Source organism: Ananas comosus, linkage group 8 (genome assembly GCF_001540865.1).
Source record: "Ananas comosus cultivar F153 linkage group 8, ASM154086v1, whole genome shotgun sequence".
In the NCBI taxonomy this organism is placed as follows: domain Eukaryota; kingdom Viridiplantae; phylum Streptophyta; class Magnoliopsida; order Poales; family Bromeliaceae; genus Ananas; species Ananas comosus.
The window spans coordinates 174048-194254 of record NC_033628.1 but is presented as its reverse complement, the minus strand read 5'-3'; the positions used below and the strand labels follow the sequence as shown (position 1 = coordinate 194254).

At 34.4% G+C, this 20207-nt stretch overlaps 2 protein-coding genes across 2 annotated transcripts; one reads left to right on the top strand and one right to left on the bottom strand.

Annotated features, from left to right (window-relative positions):
- Positions 3642–7233, bottom strand: LOC109714421 (aluminum-activated malate transporter 10-like). Its single transcript, XM_020239045.1, has 5 exons — positions 6911–7233; positions 6233–6373; positions 5206–5478; positions 4802–5058; positions 3642–4426 (listed from the first exon to the last, which is right to left on the bottom strand). Exons 1-5 carry the CDS (start codon positions 7137–7139, stop codon positions 3959–3961), a joined length of 1368 nt encoding a protein of 455 aa, XP_020094634.1. The 5' UTR covers positions 7140–7233; the 3' UTR covers positions 3642–3958.
- Positions 16546–19500, top strand: LOC109714024 (ORM1-like protein 3). Its single transcript, XM_020238415.1, has 3 exons — positions 16546–16953; positions 17969–18117; positions 18975–19500. Exons 1-3 carry the CDS (start codon positions 16768–16770, stop codon positions 19111–19113), a joined length of 474 nt encoding a protein of 157 aa, XP_020094004.1. The 5' UTR covers positions 16546–16767; the 3' UTR covers positions 19114–19500.

Sequence of the window (20207 nt, the reverse complement as noted above, 5' to 3'; positions counted from 1 at the left end):
TAAATTTTAAATTTTGAATTATAAAATTCAAAATTCAAATTTTAAAAATTTAAATTTTAAAATTTAAAATTTAAAATTTAAAATTGTAATTTGAAAAATTAAAGCATATAATTATAAATTTTAAAATTTAAAATTTAAAATTTTAAAATTTTTAATTAAAATTTTCAAATTCTAAAATTTCAGATTATAAATTTTATCTTAAACTTTAATTTGAAATTTAAAATTTTGAAATTTAAAATTTAAAATTTGAGATTTTAAATTTAAATTTAAATTTTGAGATTTTAAATTTAAATTTAAATTTTGAAAATTGAAATTAAATATCTAAATTTTAAATTTTAAATTTTAAAAGTTAAATTTAAAAATTCAAAAATAAATTTAAAGCTAAATTTAAATATAAATAAAAATTTTGAATCGTAAACAAAAATAAAAAATTTGAATTTTGAGTCCAAAATCAGAATCAGATTTCAAGAAGCAAGTTTTAGCTGTTTCTGATTTTGGGTCTCGAAAATTAGAAAATTAATTCTAAAAAATCAAAATAAGATTTTAAAAATGAGATTGTCAAACGTTCTACTGAGCCGAAAATCACTTTTAAGCTAAAAATCAGCTTTTAAAAGCTAGGGCAAACACCCCCTAAAACAACTCTACCCTGTTCTTACAACAAGAGCCCAGATTCTTTAGTTTCAAACTGGGCCGGGCCTATTTACCTTCAAATCGGAATGGTGCCGCAACAAATTGGCATTTCTTTGGGCCTACTACGGTTCTTCCATCCTTTCTTACCACAAAAAATAAATAAATAAATAAAAGAAAAGCCCATAAGGAATTTGCCGCCTAGTAATTTTTTAAGCTCAATGTCACTCATAAGGATGTAATGGACCATGGCAAAGCCATATTATCTCATAATCTCATGTTACTTATTACACCTTACATGCTTGCATTTCCTTTTTGGCATTGCTTCGCTTCGCTCCACTCCGCCCGAGCAAGTAATTGGCAAATACTTAAACCTCTTGAAGAGCTTCTTTCGCGGCCTCTCGTCCTCGCGACATGCCTGAATGTGAATGACTCGAAAGGTTAGTTTTTTCGGGTTTGTCGTTGTTTGTGGCCCGAAACTTGCAAGGTATGCTAAAGCATCGACTGCGTAGATAGCACCTCCGATCCTCGTGGGTAAAAATTTGCGGAGACCCCTCAGTTATAGGCTATTTCAAAATACACCCTCAAATTATTTGCTTGTTTATTTATTTTATATTGACACTCCTCCAGCTATTGCATTTTTTTTCACTTATGAATGGGCCAATAAATTGAAAACTTATCTAAATCAAAAGAGCGTTTTGCTTAAATTTAATAGTGTTAGCATTTTCTAGTAGCAAATAGCAAATGTAGCCATCAAATTCAACCAAAAAAAATACGCTTTAAGTTAGTAAACACATACCACCTTCTAACAACCTCCTAACCCAAGTGACCTTGTTTTTGTAATGCTATAACAAGGCATCACCCGTGCACTCTTTTAATTCCTTTTAGAGAAAGATAGTGTTTGATTAGCTTTGATTTTTTTTTTTTTAGAAAAAAAAATTAGCTGGAGATATAAAGCCACTAAGTTTCGAAAATAAGACATCGATTGCTAAGTTACCGACCATCAAAAATTTTACTACCTGCGTGAGGAATAGTCGATCTGCCTTTGGTTTTTTTTAGTAATACTAGCTAGTTTTTATGTACAAACAGTATTGCCCGGGAAGGTCCAAAATTGACATTGTTCTTCTGATAACATTTCTCACTTTAGTTTACATCTTTCTTGAAGAAGGTCCAGGGACAGGGAGACAAACAGCAATTCCGCGTCGCGCTCCACCAAGAACGTCCGGCGTCTCCCCGACGGCACTGCTGGCCCGACCCTTTCGAGTACCCTCAACCGCGGAGGCGGCTGCTCCCAGCCGAGCTCGCAGACGAGCAGTTGCGAGCTCGTCGCGACGTAGAACTTTCCGCGGTGGAACTCGACGTCCAGAGAGGGTTACCCGGGCAGTAGAAAGCGCAGTCGGGCCGTGACGACTTGGTGGAACCTTTGGCGACGGCGAAGACAAAGGCAATCCAGTCATCGGGGGACGCCACGGGGTCGGCGGAGAGAACAAACTTCCGAGTGATGGCGGAGGCGAATTGCAAGCGGCGACCGGTCAGGGCGGCGGAGGTGGGGAGCTCGATGAAGGATTGGTACAAGGGGTGGTAGAGCAGGAGGCGCGGGATCGTGAAGGGGTTATTGGCGAGGAGGAGGCAGCCGCTGGAGGAGCCGCAGCAGATGAGGTCGAGGGACAGCGCGACGGGGAAGAGAAGGAGCTGGCCGCGGACGACGCGGTAGAATTGGAAGGAGATGCAGCTGAATATCCAGTTGGAGAGGTGGCCGACAAGCCACATTTCTTGCGGCTGGGCGAGCACGGCGGACCAATTGGAGCAGACCAATTTAAATGCGACGTAGTCGGCGAACGACGAGTCTCTGGCGATCAGCCTGAGCAGTTCGGCGGGAAGGTCGGCCCATGATTGTGGCGTCGGCATTTTCGTCTTCGTTTTCTTTCTCTGATCTTCTGGTTGGGGGGGAGAGGGGACGTGGGGTTCACGAAGAACACCAAGAAGGGGGGGAGTTGTAGCTGGGAGAAAAAAGGGCGGGAGAAAGAGAGATAGAGGAGAGAAGAGAGGGAAACTAACGTGGGTCGCATCTTAAATTAAATAGAATTGGTTTAGTTTGGATTCGAACCAATCAACGGCGCATATACTAGTGAAACATTAGGTGTTGGCTCGGCAAGATCGCAATTGGAAAGGGAGAAAAAGTTTATAAAAAAAAAAATTGCGCCTGAATGGTATTTCACATTTTCATATTGATTTCTGAGCAGAGTGAAGGCTAAAGGAATTGGATCGACAAATCATCAATCAGCCTTAAAAAAAAGTTTAAAAATCGACTAGTACAATTCAAAAATATAATAGATTTTTTTGGATTTAGATCTTGAGATATTTTAGCATAAAAAGCCTAAGGATAAATTGAGGAAAAAAGAAAAAAAAACCATTAGAAAAAGAAAGAGAATTATTATTTTTCCATAAAAAGGGATGTTCTAGGTGAAACGTATGGAGACCCCCAAGTAAAGGCCAATTTGACATGCGCTTCTTAACAATTTTTGCTGTTCCCGTTGTGGAGAATCTATCAACTACTAGTTTTTTACATTTCACTTAAATTAATATTCCTAATTTTTTCAAAATGAAATCACTTCTTGACGAGTCCTTGTGAAATCAGCTTCTAAGCCTGGGTCTGCAAGATCCAAAACAAACAAAATTATGTGATATATTTATGGCCGAGGTACTAGAAGCTAATCAATCACACAACGGTGTTCCAAAAGCATTTTTGAAGGATAAATGTGAAGCTCTATTGAAAAATTTTAATAAAAAATAATGAAAAATAAAGAAATTGAAAATAAGGAATGAACGAAATGAAATAGCTCTGTTCTGAAGATCCATCATCTTCAAGGGCTCGGTACGAAACAGTAGCATGTAACAAAAGAAACATATGCGTGCATGTTTTCAAAGCCTATAACAAACTTCGGTGCATCAGATCTATCAAAGAATTTGCTGTTTATCTACTCATTAAACTTTTCCATTAGTTGAGCATGGTCCAAAGTGTATCACGGGGATCGATTTCGAATTGAAATTTTCGAATTCTCAGAGGCAACCAACCCTTGAAGTACAGTAATTGTATGAACTGTAACAGGTTGAGCATGCTGTTTCAAAAATTCTTTACAACATTACATATTACATTACACCTTGCATACTAACCTTTCTTTTATGTAAATAATAATAATCAGCACTGCTTTTACTGCAGTGAGAACTTTCGCAGAATGGGCGCATAGAAAAACCGACACTGCAATACAATACAGTAAATCCTACTTAATCCTTTTTCTGTTACTTGGCTGTATCCTCTTGAGCAAATACTTTAAACTTCTTGAAGAGTTTTCGTGGTCTCTTGTTCACAGGACATATGCGAAGGAGGGTTGTTTGAACTCCTATTCTGTTTCGATTTGTCGTCTTTGAAAGGCTTGAAACTCGCAAGGCTTACTAAAGTGTTGAAAGTGTCAACGACACCTTCGATCCTTGCGGATATATCAATCAGTAGTGTCGCTACCGTGATCAACGGCAGGGCTTCGATTACTGAAAACTTCAACTTGTTATCTTCTGTTTCCGCTTCTGCTGCGATCATTTGCGGTGTCAAATTGCTGGGAAGCGATTGTAAAGCACTCTGTAGCTCATAAACCGCGTTGTCCATTTCTTCTATTAACAAATCTATGCTCCGAGACTTCGTCATTTCTTTAATAGACCGCGACATCTCCTTCAACACCATGGAGCTCTGCGAACTTAATCTCATGCAAGCATCTCTCAAAAGCTTTTTTGTGGGGTCAGGCGCCTGCTGGCAACACATTTTTAAGAAAAAAAAAGTTATTGATACTGCTATAAACTCTAAACTTTTTTTTTTTTTTTTTTTGAGAGATAGGTGGCACGCTATCCGCTTCGTTTATTTCATTTAGAAATAAACTTAGTTGGAAATATGAATCAACTGGGATTCGAACTTGAGTCTCGGATACCAATCACCAAGCTCTTTGCCACTTGCTCTAGAGACGGTCGGTATAAACACTAAACTATTGGCAATTTGAAATGTCCCCCTCAATTTTACTTTTTTTAAATTTACATTTTCTTACTAAGAGATGTTTTACTTGAATACTACAGAAACTTTATTAAACTTAACAGTAACTTCACAAAATTCTTGGTTCATGAATTTTACCTTAACCTCAGAATTAATGCAGCTGTTAAGTGCTTCCACGGAACAAGCACAATGCCTCATCGCCCCTCCTATTTTTTGGTATTGGCTCCACGGGTGCTTGAAGCCGAAGCGCCCATGTGCCGGTTCCCACCGAGCCAAATTGGCCTGTGAATCCTCCGAGGCTTTGGAATTGAGAACACATTTGTAACCTTGTGACTCGTGAGAGGAAGCGCTCTTTTGATCCACGACGCCACTGGAGAAGTACTCTTCGACACAACCTGGTTTGAGCAATCAATTTCCACAGCCCATTTTAGTTGTTTTTAATTAAATCTAATGAAAATTAACGACTCTATTAACTGATATATATATATAGCTATTACTGATCAAAACAAATCAAAGTTGGTCGAGAGGGGCCAGCCACATACATTCTAAGGAATCTGCGAGCTTTTCCATGTTGCGGACGATCTGACGGTGGAGCTCTGCGCCGGCCCAGACGGGGCAAATCACGACGCTGACCGATAGGCAGATGAAAATTCCGACGATGACGGTTAACACGCGCTGCTGGGCCAATGCTAGCAGCTCATCGACCCGATAGCCCGACATGGCGACTAAGCTGAAGGTGAGGATGAATATGGTCACACCGTAATCGAAGTTCGCTTTCACCGTCGGTATGAACCGCGAAAATGTAGCAGCAGCCGCTGTGGCACGTTTGTGGAACATGCACGATTAGTCACGATGAATCCTCAATAAGCCCGTTCAAAAATTTTCAAAAGTACTTTTAACGTCTTTTTCAAAACAACTGTCTATTTTTTAACATCAAAACATGTGCATGTATATATATATATATATATATATATAGATACCTATATATATATATATATATATATATATATATATATAACTATATATATATATAGGACATTACTTATATACTCTGAAAGGTTTTTATTAAAGGATTAATATTGAAAATAATTTTTACGTTCAAAACGTATTTCAGATATACTCTAAAATTAAAATCTGTTAATGAACTCTATTATTTCTATAAAATTATTATTTGCATGCCTTTTCAAATATACCCTCAGCACTGACTTTTCTTATTTGCCCATAAGCTAGGGCACAAAAACGTTTTTTTTTTTTTTGATTTTTTTTGCCCTTAAGTTAAGGGCAAAATTAGCATTTTAATTTTTTTTTAACTATGGTAGATATTTAACTCACGTTTAATTCAAATTAACTTAACAGTGATAATTGTAGGGTTATTTTGAAATAACGGAAAAATAAGTGAGGAGTATATTGGAAAGAAAAAAAAAGATTAAATAAAATATTTTCGAAGTTTTGATAGGTATATAAACAATTATTTCATATATATATATATATATATATATATATTATTTTTAAAATAGGATTAAATACTTAGCACTATATTTTTTTTTCAAAATTTATTATTAAAATTACCTAGAAGAAACACTGAGGCACTAAGGATGAAGGGCTCCATCTTGTCTCCTGATTGGTTTGCGAGCCAGTGGATGCCCACTGCGAGAGCACTTGCGCTCAGAGTCGCGGTGGCTCTGTTGAATCCTTTGTACAAGCACCCACCTAAATTACAATGCAAATGCATGTCTCAAACATTTTAGTACATGCAATTTAAATTTTAGACTAATTCACAATTTAGTCATATAAACACTCAAAAACCTATGCTAAAACCACATATGTTAGATTAACTTTGAATTTTAAGATATTCATTGTCAAATATTTTCTATGATTTGTAAGATGAGTATGAATAAACCAGTTGCATGCAATATTTTTTGCCTTTGTCGATCAGATACATAATCGACTTAATTAACCAATGAGATGTCATTTAAGGCAAGATGTACGGATAAAAAAATATATATTTTTAGTGCTTTTTTTTTAGAGAGAAAGATAGCATATTATTTTTATTTATTTCATTCGGAAACAAATTTAGTTGGAAATGTGAATTACTAGACTTTGCATTTGAAAATTCGAATAGCAACTACCAAATTTTTTGCCACTTATAGTAGAAACATAGGTGTTTTTAGTGCATTTTTACTTGTGCTAGCTTTAGGGATCTGAATACGTATGCGTATGTTTGCACGTGTGCATGCACGGACGTACCGACAGTGTATTCAAAGACCACCACTACGGTCATAACGGCCCACATGGTGGCGCCGCCGAGACCGTCGTACAACGGCCGCATGTAGTAGAAGAGCGAAACGAGGGTGAGCGCCGCGCCCACTTTCGCACCGTGGACGACTCGCCGTGGATCGTCCGCTCCTAACTTCCACACTCTGCTCGCGGAGCTCACAATCCAATCGATCAACCATCTCCATGCCCTCTCAATCATGCTACGTTTGCATTCCGTTACGACCGCCGACGACAGGTCGTTGTGGGGGACCGTCACCCGCCATTCCGGATCACGCGGCGCTTCTTTTTCTCCGGCCATGGGGCGCAGTCGCCTCTGCAGTGATCGTAAAACGAAGTACGGTGGATCCGGTGGGAGCGAGATTGGACCCTCTTGTACTGAACAGAGTGGTGCAGTGGACGTGCCAGTGAGTTATACAAGTAATTTGTCTTGTAATGGAGCGAGAGGTGACTCTTATATATATAAGGGTAGGGGGAGAGGTGACACTTATTTGTCGATCATCTTTCTAGAGTAGTAGGAGAATGTGTTTGCTCTTCAGTAGTGTCTACATCAGATTAATTTTATGTATTGAATTATGTAAAATAATAAAAAATCTAATTAAAAATAATGTGATAAATTTGTATAAAAATATTGTGAAAAACAATGTTATTNTTTTTTTTTTTTTTTTTTTTTTTTTTTGAGAAGAAGATAGCGTGCTATATGCTTCATTTATAGAAAATATGAATTAGGCTATAGAGGTGAGACAGCCGAAGCCTTGAGAGGGGGAGAGCTAAGCGAAAAAAAGAAAAAGAAAAGGGGTCAATGTTGGGAAGTCTACACTTGCGAATAACTCGATTAGCGGGAAGAAGGTATTCCCAAAGCTTCGTCAATTGTTTCAGCTTCTAGACAGCTAGTAGGGAGTTCGGCGGAACATTTCTAAATATCGTTCGTTCCTTATCTCCCAAATGATCCACTAACATGTTTTTGACAAAATATTTGTTTAGGACGGAGTGACCAATATTAGAGTATTGATACGTACGGCTGACAATCTAGTTCATTGTACGTGAGTCAGTTCGTGCTCAACTCGAAATGAATTTTAGATCTATTACTTATTTAATAAACCAACCGAACAAGCTAAATCAAGCCGGGATCAGCTCTATATATATATATCAATCATCTTAATCACCATTAGTCATTAGATCAATACTATGGTGCTATTTGGATTTTTTTTTTTTTATTTTGAGAGAGATAGGTAGCACGCTACTCGCTTCGTTTATTTCATTTTGTAAAGAGACTTATATCTTGTAAATTTTAATTATTTAATTAAAATTTTAATTTTTTAATATTTTTTAATTTTTTATTACATAATAAAATTAATATTTTAATTTATTGTTCGCGAGGGAGTTCACGTTTAACTTGTTAATAAATAAGTAAAATGTGATCTAAATTTAAGTACGCTCAGGTTTCTAATTGGTTGACATCGCTGGGACACGTCAAGATGTGGTTCGACGACGACGTAATCAGACACAAGACCCGTAATTTGGGGTTCATCCAGTGCGCCCGTACCGATATTTGAACGCACATTACGTACGTACATGATTTGACTATTTCTATATACACGTATCACATAAAAATAAAAAAAAGAGTAGANGTTTAAAACGTATCATTTTGCCCCCCTGTGGTTTCGTTTTTATCTTTTTGTTATCAATTTTATTATTATTTTTTTTTAAAATCAGTGACAGTTAAAATTAAAGAATACTAAAGTGACTATTCGATAAATATAGATGGTTATCTGAAGTTTTTTGTATATAATTTAACGAAATATTAACGAAAAAGCTTCCGAAAAGATAAAAATAAAACCACAGGGGGGTAAATTGATACGTTTTAAACCACAGGGTAGCAAAGTGAGAATGGACGAAACCACAGGGGGGGTTTTTGAAGTTTTCCAAAAAAAAAAAAAATAGAAGGAAAGTATATGATTTGATGCAAATCTTAAAACTAATACCAGAGCATTCCATAGTTAGTGGGCTCCTCCGTAGTGGCTACGATTTGTTTCCATCTTGGCCACGTAATTGACACCCACCGCCAATTGTGGAAACTGGATAAGTAGTCACAACACCAAAATTACCCGACCAACGTATCTAGAATTGGAGAATAGTAAAAATCTGCAAATTAAATAGTCAACGTATTTGAAAATTAAAAACAGATCAGATTATTTATTTTATTAGTCTTTTTGGATCAAACTTTTCTAGTTGCCTTCGGGATCTTTTATGTAACTTTTAGATTTTTCACGTGTGTTGCGGATCTAATGCTATGCCACACGTCAAAACCCTAGAAACGTAGGTGGATATTTCTAAAAGAAAGAAATCTCTATAGATTTGTTTAGGTATAAAATCCGAGAGAAATAGTTCATATTTTTAGATTATCATAACACAACTTCACATCGAGGTTATGATTAAAATATCTATTAAGATATAATAAATATATGACAAGAGATATATTTTTAACTAATAAGAAACGTATAATCCATTATTATTCTTAATATATTATGATAAATTCTAATCCACATCTAATATGGCTCGTGTTGAATTTGAACGGGCCAATGTGGACACACCACATGCACTACAAGAGAATTAGATTATAGGGATATTTTTTTTTTTTTTGAGAAAATTATAGGGCTATATTTTTGAGACACTTTTATATATGTATCCCATTTATGCCTAAACTTTTTTAAAAAATCTATTAAGACCAAAATTTAAAGCCCAATCAAATCAAAAATAAAAAATTTCTCTACTCAACCAACTACAACCAGCCCACTCGGCTTGATTACAAATAAAAAAGGAAAAAAAAAATTGATCACCATCTCCCCTTCTCCTCCTCCGCATTTGCAGCCGACGAGAGCTAGGGTTCCGGCGACTGGAGTTCGGCCACGAGAATCTTATAGGGACCGTAGAGGGCTACAATCGTCACGTATCCCTCAGCCACAGGTCGCTGGAAGAGTGAGTACCAAATATTAAGACGACTCTATCTATAGTAACCCTACATATAGCAACACTTTTAAAAAGTATTGGTAATTTAACCAGCAGCACTCTATTTGACCTGTACCGACATTTAAAAGTATCGCTATACACATTTTTTGTTGTAAAAGTGTCACTATACACCTTTTTTGTTGTAATAATGACAACACTATTAATAGCACCAAGAGCTTGGCGCTAAAAGTTTTCTGTCATTAGATCTACTCCATTAACCATTTTTACCTATTAGATCATACTATTCAACAAACTACTCACTCAATCTTAATGGATCGCTATCATCCTAACCGAACATGTGACACCCCAATAGTCCCACATCGGATGGGAAAGGAGTTGTTATTGGGTTTATAAGAGATTTAGACACTAGTAATAATAACTGGGCTTAAGCATTTTGGGCTGTTGGCTGGGCCCAATGAGTTATTATTGCTAGTGGGCTGGGTCGTTGCATTTGGTATCAGAGCCGGTTCACCAGTTGGACATGTGTGGCGAGTCTCGGCTGAGCCAGGGTCTGGATGACGGGCTAGCGAGACGAGTCTCACATCGCCTGGTGATCTTGCACTGTGTGTGTGATTGGATTGACGAGGACGTCAGGGCCTTAACGGGAGGAGTCTATGACACCCCAATAGTCCCACATCGGATGGGAAAGGAGTTGTCATTGGGTTTATAAGAGATTTAGACAGTAGTAATAATAACTGGGCTTAAGCATTTTGGGCCGGTTGTTGGGCCCAACGAGTTATTGTTGCTAGTGGGCTGGGTCGTTACAGAACATCTTTTCATTCAATGACCAAAAATCTAATCGCACTGATGACTTGGTACTATTAATATGTTTTGTATAAAAAAAATTGTCCAATCAAAAATTAGAAATTTAGTTATTGTATCTTAAAAAGTTTATGATCTGTACTTTATACATTTTTGAAAATAATTTAAAACTTAAATATGATATTCATTTTAATCAATTAATTACTCTTTTGGTCTATCTCATATCGTATTTTCGAATAGGGTAGAGCAGGGACGAAGCCAGAAATTTAAATTTGATAGGAAAAAAATTCGATCTCAGATAATAAGAAAAAAAATTTGTCAGATTCACTGATCACGACAATATACTCAAAAAGAAACAAGACTGTAATAGTTGAAGGAAAAGGACGAAGAAATTTGAAAAAAAAATTGAGACACAAATTTTTTAAAAAAAATTAATTTGGCCCTCTAAAATTAAAATTTATAATATTTTAATTTTTATTATAAAGGGCTTTTATATGATTTTGAAAAATTTAGGGGGGGCCATAGCCATTGTGGCCCCTTAATAGCTCCGTCCCTGGGGTAGAGTGAATTGCAAATATGTTTCTATAAAGTTCAACTTTTATATGTTATTCCTACAAAAATTTTAATATTTTCAAATATGTCCCTCTGATTTGTTACCAGTATAAAACCATTTATATTTTAATTAAAATATTAATTTTGCCATCACGAAAATATCCTTCCAAAAGCTACAATAGTGTAATATAAAAAGAACAAAAATGTTAAATTATCTCATAAATTAACGAGAGTTAAAAATTTAACTTATGGTTAATTAAAATTTTTTAACGGATTCTAACGGTAAGAATATATTTGAAAACATTAAAATTTTTACATAAACAATATATAAAAATTAAACTTTATAGAAATACATTTATAATTTATTATTTTTTCATGAACTCGTATGACATTAATCGTTTCGAATAAATCAAAAAATATTGAGATTATAAGATGTTTCAAATGCCCCATTTCTCTTTTTCTGTAACCCTTTCATTGTACAGTTGAATTGGGTCATCATACCTAAATTCATGGAGAACATCAAAAAAGAGGAGCACTTGCGGATCTTTTTGACATTGCTAGGAATTGCTTATCAAGTCAAGCTGAGACATTGACATGCTCACTTCCGTATTAGCATGTACTCCACCTATCAAGCTACCTACTAGCCCATGAAGCCTTTCGAAATTGTTACATGCACCGAAGCGTATGCACCCGCTCGTAGCCACAAATTTTAAATTCTCTAAATCTAAATACTATGATATGTATAATCTCCTTTATTTAAATAATTTGTGTATAAAAAATTATAAAAACTTTATAAAATTTAAAAGTGCTATAAATATAGTGCTTCAAACGTCATAAAATTTGTTAGATAGTGTATATCTAAATTTAGAAACTATTTGATTAGATATGATTAGAATTAGAAATACAGTATGATTTGCAATATATTCATTTTACAATATAGTAATTACAACTATATGTATCTTATTTGGTTGAATATTATAGAATATATTACAACTATAAAATAATTTATTTAGTTGCACATAATTGAGAATTTTACTTTAATTATATATATAAGATGGCAGAGCACTTCCAATATACAAGATAAAAATATTGTGTTTAAATACTAAATAGGAAGGTAAGCTTATTTTTTGATGCAGTTGATCTTCTCGTGCGGTTTCAATTCTAACAAAAAATTTTAAATATATTATATTAGATATCAAATTTAAATTTATATATAATTAAAATATTACAGTACAGTTATAATTACATGTAATCAAATACTGCTCCGGAGATGGTCACTTTGGTGCATACGGTGCGGTGTATATGGAATGATTTTTACGGTTGTTGATGTGGACCTATTTTTGGTTTGCCTTGTCAAAGTGGTTCCCAAATTAGGTGGAGGTAGCACGCGTAGCTCAGTAACAATACTTTAAACGTAAGTTGTGACCATGGTGATGAGGCCTCCATTTTGGACACGTACGAAGATGTCCCTGGAGCATTACAGATGTTGGTTAATGCGTCATCATCCAAACCAATCCCTTAGGCCCAGTGATATTTTAGGCCACAAATATTATAATATAATATAATATAATATAATATAATATATATATATAATCTGTCGTGCAATACGTAGCAGATATTTTATAATATGGACAATTGCTTATGTATTACCGAAAAATTTTTGACTTTCTGATTTACCCCTCTTAGAATGCTAATATTGAAAATATCCTTCTTACGTTCTAATCTATTTATCATAGAGTTAAAATCTGTTAATGAACATTTTTATCTTTATAAAATTATTATTTTATCCTTTCTCAATGATTCGGTATTTTTTTAAAAAAAAAATAAAAAATATCTTAACCGTTGATTAATAGAGGGTAAAAATATAACTTTAATACTTAGTAGGTAAAAGGATTATTTTATTCAAGGTTAGTTTGGTAATTAAATAATATAATATTTAAAGAAACTTTTAATTGAGATCCTAAATTTATGCATTAATTAGCACTAATTTAGAAAATTAATTGATTAACCAAATTTATGCAATTATTAGGCATTAATTTAGGAATCTATTTTAAATGTTTTAGTGTTTCTCAAATTATGCATTAATTAAAATTATAGAAATTTTAGAAATAGTTTTATTTCTAAATACGATGAATTTAAATTTTAAAAATTAAATACTTAAAATTTAAAAGCGAAATTTAAATTAGAGGAATTTCATATTACTATTTAAAAACTAAATTTCTACCAAGATTTAAAATACAGTTTATTCGCACCAGTTTAAAACGTAATGCATAAAAAACTTAGAGAGTAAGATTTCTACAACTAGATTTCTCTAGAGGAATTTCATATTACTATTTAAATTTTAAATTCAATGATTTAAAAACTAGATTGAACCGATTGATTTGACTGATCAGACTTTGACCTATTCTATCAAGAATCTGATTTTAACCTATTGAACCGAATAACATTAAGAACAATTTGGAACCGGTAAAGATAATAAATATTTTAAACAGAATGATAATTTAACTGTTAGAGCTAATAAATATTTTAAATATAATTTTAAACATATAAATTAAAAAGATTAGAATTATTGGTGAGAAAAAAAATAGTTAGGAATTTGAATTCGAATCTGACTAACAATCACAAAACTTATTTCCGAACTCGACGGATTTCAAAAATCCATATCCAAATTCAAAACTGACCAATTTTTCGAAACCCAAAACCAAACCTAAACCAGAAGACTAGAATTCAAACAATTATTTCTGTTTACCATATTTCAAAGTATTTATATGAAACTTAAATTTTTAAAATATAAATTTGAATATAATATTAAATTTTAAATTTAAAAGTGAAATTTAAATTAGAGGAATTTCATATTACTATTTAATGTTTAAATTCAATGATCATATTGTCAAATCATTTGAAATTTTTTCTATATGAAATGTCAAATTATGAAAGAAAAGATAGAGAGAGAAAAAGGAAACAAAGAAAAAATAAAAATTTTGAAAATATAGTAAATGTAAAATGACTAAATTGCCAATGTATTAAAAGACAAAAATATTTTTTTTTGAGGTACCTAGTAATCGTGACCTGCTATTGCAGGTCACAATTTTAAAGGTACTAAATCTGAGCCATTCATTACTCTTCAAATATACCCTTCCACGACTACCCGCACCGATTTTTTTTATTTGCCCTTAAATTAGGGGCACAAAAAATATTTTACTTTTTTATCTTTTTAAATATACCTTTCTACCATCACCAATATTTTTTATTTGCCCTTAAATTAAGGGCGAAAGTGACATTTTAATTTTTTTAACTGTTGTAGATATTTAACTCAGGTTTAATCCAAATTAACTTAACGGGTGATAACTGTAGGAGTATTTTGGTACAATAGAGAAACATATGAGGAATATATTGAAAAGAAAAAAAAAAGAGATAAATGAGATATTTTTAAAATTTTGAGGGATATAAAGACAATTATCCCTTTATAATATAGGGCCTGTTTGTTTTCTAAACTTTAAAAGTTAGGAGTTGAGCTCGAAACTTTGAATAAGTTACACATAATATCAGTATTTGTTTTAATATCAAAGTTGCGAGATTATCGGAACTCTCACTTACAAATAAACGGAGATTGACATTTCAGTTTTGATGGGATAAGAAGCGAAATTGAGTTCACGACACTTACATATTCCTTACCCTCTAACTTTTCGCTTCTAAACAATTCTTTAGGGCATATTTGTTACATAAAGTTGAGGGGGGGAATTCATTTTTGGCCTTAAATGGCTAATTTTGCTGTTAAGCTTTTTTATAAATTAAATTCACTTGTAACTTTACTTTCTCAAAACACCGTAAATTAAATTTACCAAAAACTAGATGCTGTGTATATATCTATTTCCCAAAAAACTAGTTCAGAAATTTTAACAGAATTTCTCGGTCCACAAGGTTCAAGGATATAATCATCAAACTAGAAAAGATTATAAATTTGCACCGGTATATACACTTTTTTTTCCTCTCAAATTTATTAGTTATTTTAGATGAAACAATTGATATGTGAATTTTTAACAAACTAGTACAAATAGCAACCATTTTTGGCATAATAATCGCTAGTTATTCATTATATCATTGGATAAAATTGAAAATTTAAAATAATTCCGAACTTGGTCCCTTTTATCGTTATCTATATATGGATGAGGATGTGAGCCTTATTGGACCTTGGGCCAAATCAGTGAATGGATCAATGGGCCTTATTGGATTTGATTGGGCTTGGAGATCCTTTAATGGTTAACCGGATCTGTAGAACAATCCTAGATCCGAAACTTCATTAGGCTAATACCAATTGTGGATCCAATAGAGCATAGCTTTCGATTCCATCACTACTTTCAAAAATCGCGACTTACAATGTATATAAATTTTAATTTTGAAAAGCAGCAAAAGTTTACTGAATGATGATGATTCCAAAGAGGAATAGAGTAGAGAGCAGCTGATCTACGGTTCGCATTTGCTCGATCTTTTTAACTTAAATCTACTCTTGCGAAAATAGTGTAAAAATTGTGGAAGTGCAAATGGAATTAGTGATAATTTTTTTTTCTTCTTTTTTAAAAAGAGTCTATCATGGGGTAAGTCAACGAAACATATGAGATAAGTAAGTCAACGCTTGAAATGTTTGACCCAATGACTTTCCAACTTGGAGGGAAATTAATTAAAAGGACATAACCGATGACTTTGGGTCTTGTAATTCCCCACAGGAAGGGTTGAAGCCAAGTTGTAAGGATCTAGTCTAGTCAATAATTTACACTTGTTACAATTTCTGAAATTTCCATATATTACGATAACTAATAATTGCTCCAAAAAAAGCAAAATTTTAAGGAATAAAATGATAGAGATATTTTTTTCTAAAAAAAGGAAATTGATATAGAATTAATATTGGACCAAACTTAAAGATTGAATTTCTATGAAAAAAAAATATATATATAGCACATCCTAGAGAAACTGTAGCTTTAGCTATGATGACTTTGTTAGTTTGATTAGATTTATTTTTAGTTTATCTTAGTAGAAATGTCGAGTATCATATTTATTTTGCCTTTATTTTATTTTCTGTACCATTTCTATTCCAAAGCTGTGGAATAAAAAACACCCCAAATATCCGAAGACCTAGTATGGAATTTGATTTTAAGTACTAAATTTTAAACATACATTGTGTTAATGTACATATATAAATCACCAGTTCTAATAAAAAAAAAAAAAGGAAAAAAAATTAACATTGCTTCTTTTATTTATTAACAAAAAGCTAGTAATAAAAGCCGTCGCATCCCTAACAAACGGCGAAAAAAGTCGCACAAATTGAACGATTCTTCGTCCTCGTTCCATCTCTTCCCCAATTAACCCCTCTCTCTCTCTCTCCATTTCGCCATTTTCGATCCTATTTATTCCAATCCAAAACCCTACCTCCCCATTCCTACGTAGCTCGATCTCTCACCACAATTTGAGAAGCGGAAGTGGGGGGAAAAAGGGTAAAGGAAGGAGGGGACATGGCGAAGCTCTACGTACAAGCGGTGCCCCCCGCGGATTTGAACAAGAACACGGAGTGGTTCATGTACCCTGGCGTATGGACCACCTACATCCTCATCCTCTTCTTCTCCTGGCTCCTCGTCCTCTCGGTCTTCGGATGCACCCCCGGCACGGCGTGGACCATCGTCAACCTCGGCCATTTCGCGGTACTCCCCTTCCGTGCCCTAGATTCTCTTGTTTCCATTGTTGTGATGATGATGGTGATGACGAATTTGATCTTCTCTTATAATGAATTTGATGCGTTTTTGTCAATCCATGTTTCCATTTGACGTAGGTTTGATAGGGTTAGCATCTATGTGCTTGTTTTCGAATTTGGTTGTTGGAGCTGGTCGGATTGAGGGAATTGATTAGGGGATGAAGGGACTTTGGTTGTTCGATTTGTGTGGTAGATAAAAGAAGGTCCTTTATTTGCTGAGTCATTAATTTGTAAATTCATTCATGATTAGATGAATGAGCCCTTGATGTTGGGAAATGCTGTGCTCCAAAATCAGAGTAGTTTGGTGAGATTAGGGAATAGAAGCGTAGCCAATACTTTTCCACATTGCATGATTTCATCATTTGATGCATGTATAATCAATCATCTGTAGTTTAGTTTTACCTAGGGATTTTTCTCTGTAAGATCTCTTATTTGATAGTTTCAACGCTTGATGTGCTTTGTGAGAATTACGGGGCATTTGTAGATAGATGAGTTAGAACAAGTTCGGGGAACCCTGTGCCGTAGCTTTGATTCCCTTTTTTGAGAGAATGGTAGCGTGCTACTGCTTTATTCAATAGAAAGATGAATTAAGCTACAAGGTGAGGCAACCAGACCTCTTTAAAAAAAAAAAAATCTAAGGACAATAAGCAGTAGCTTTGATTCCAGCTTCATTTTTCTCTAGATTCAATCAGTTTCCTTTAGCTGTTTATCTGGTGTCAACTTTTGTGCCCTTGAGGAGTCATGTGTGAAGCCTGTTAGGCCCCATATGAAAGATGTTCTTCAGAAGTTTTGTCGGTGCAGAGCAATCTGATGGATATTGGCCTGTATTATTAACTCCTACACAGATCTAAGAACCAGCTGAAAGGTTGCTTTCATGCTGTATTGTTCTTCGCTGATAGACATTCTTTGCTCTTTCGCCTCCTTAATCACACCTGCGGCCATCCTGATGGAGTCTTGTGTTTCAGATCACTTATCACTTCTTTCATTGGAAGAAAGGAACTCCTTTTGCTGATGATCAGGGTATCTACAACAGACTGACTTGGTGGGAGCAAATGGACAACGGCAAACAGCTTACTCGTAACAGGAAATTTCTGACTGTGGTACCTGTCGTTCTGTAAGTGTTCTTTCTCATGCTGGCTAAGTGCAACATTTCTATAAAATATCTGCTCCCTCACATATTCCTTGGGTTAACTCTTTACACGTGATAAGTTGGTAAAAAGAAATTGCCTCTTTCTGTTTATATGTTCACCTAGGTTTATATTTGGTTTGCAGATGCAACTCCTTGACACTGTACCTATACTTGGCATGATTGTCTGAACAAAGCTATTTCTTTGTAGTAGGTCATGATTTATTGATGGCAGTTTATCAAACATTATGTTAATTATTATATACATTTTTTTGTAAGTTGGATGCTTAGTGGATATGGAGAATAATTAGCTTACTTACTCTGATTTTAACAATTGAAATGGGTGTTATGGTTAATACAAACCCAAGTGTTAATTTGTGATAGATTGTTTGGTGCCCTTCAATCTTTAGCTTTGGAAGAACCTATGGAAGATGCTTCGATGATATTACTTTTGCTTATACATAGAGATTAGGAGTGTCTTTAGGAGTTTCTGATTGTGATACTATCCTGCTCTTCCTTGGGCAATCCCTTGAAATATCCTGCCCTGTATATGAGGTCTTCTCTATAAAAGCACATACCATATGGGATATATCACAATCTGAACAGAAATTGCCATAGAGCAGAGAGAACAGAACACATATTAATATATTTCTTTTACCTTTTTTTATTTTTCTTTTTCTTTTGAAGTGTCCTATTAATTGCTTTCACCATCTTGAATCATCAAAATGAGCTTGATCTGATCAGTTTAGCTGGCATAATAACATGTGACTAGCTTGTGGTATATGCCATGTTGCATGAGCATTGGGGACCAAATTACAGCGGCTAATTTCTCTCTCTTCCTTCAGGTACTTGATTGCTTCACACACAACAGACTACCAGCATCCGATGCTTTTCCTAAACACCCTTGCAGTGATTGTGCTGGTCGTCGCCAAATTACCTAACATGCACAAGGTTCGTATTTTCGGAATAAATGCAGGCGATTAAGCGGCTGTGCTCGAAATATATATCTGTCTATATCTTTTATATATTTTAGTTCTTGTATGCCCATAAAGCTAGTTAAAGGACTTCAGCGGATGATACGACGCATAGTGTTTAAAGACAGTAATCATTGTACAGCAAACCACTTGACGGAGAAGATAGAGATGATGAGTTGTGTTGTTACTATGAAAGCGAAACTCTGTACACTGTCCATATTGCTATATGCGTGTGGAAATCCGTTTTGAGTCTTTTCTATGTAAAATTTCTCGTGTTATATATGTCATATTTCATTTCTGGTATTCAAATAAGAGGAGTCTCTTTTGTGTTTTGCATTGTGCCTGTGGTGATAAAGTGGAATACCGAATATGACACCACGATAGAGAAAATTATGTAGATGCACTTCCTAAATGATTGTGTGTAGTTAATACAGCGCTTCTAAAACACTTTTGCTATGATTCTTTCTTATTCTGGTTGAGGCTCTAACTCATTTCCTATCTCGCGAGATCTGCAAAGACTACTATAAGGGCCTATTTGCGTGCATGAGTATTTTGTTCGGCTTATCTACTTTTTTTTAAAAAGGAAATGTGATGGTTAGGTGATGAGGAAGATGAAAAGATGTCTACAAATTTATAGTCTTGAATGTGATAGAATTGCAAAATGCCTCCTTAAAGAATAATAATTTAGATGCCGTTCCTCATGTGCATTATAAAGCATGTCTCAATTTTGTGGAAGAGATGTAAAATACGGTCGCTATAGTAACAGTTGAAATAGGCTGTGATAGCGCAGAGAAAACTTTTGCCATGAATCAAAACTGGTTACACACTAATAATCTGAAGAGATTTTTTTTTTTTTTTTTCACTTAGAGAATTAAACAAGGGATCGATCGAGCTTATTTCTATTGTATAACATACAGCCTATGGTTTTCTATTGTAGTGTTAATTCGATCTAATCAAAATCAACGCCTCATTCCCATCAACACACCTCAACAGCAGGTCGTAGACCAAAATTTTACGGGCGTGTTTTAAACTTGGAGATTATAAATTTTAAATTATATAATTTTCATGTTATTAGAAATTTGTGTCACCTTCAGGTTTCTGCAA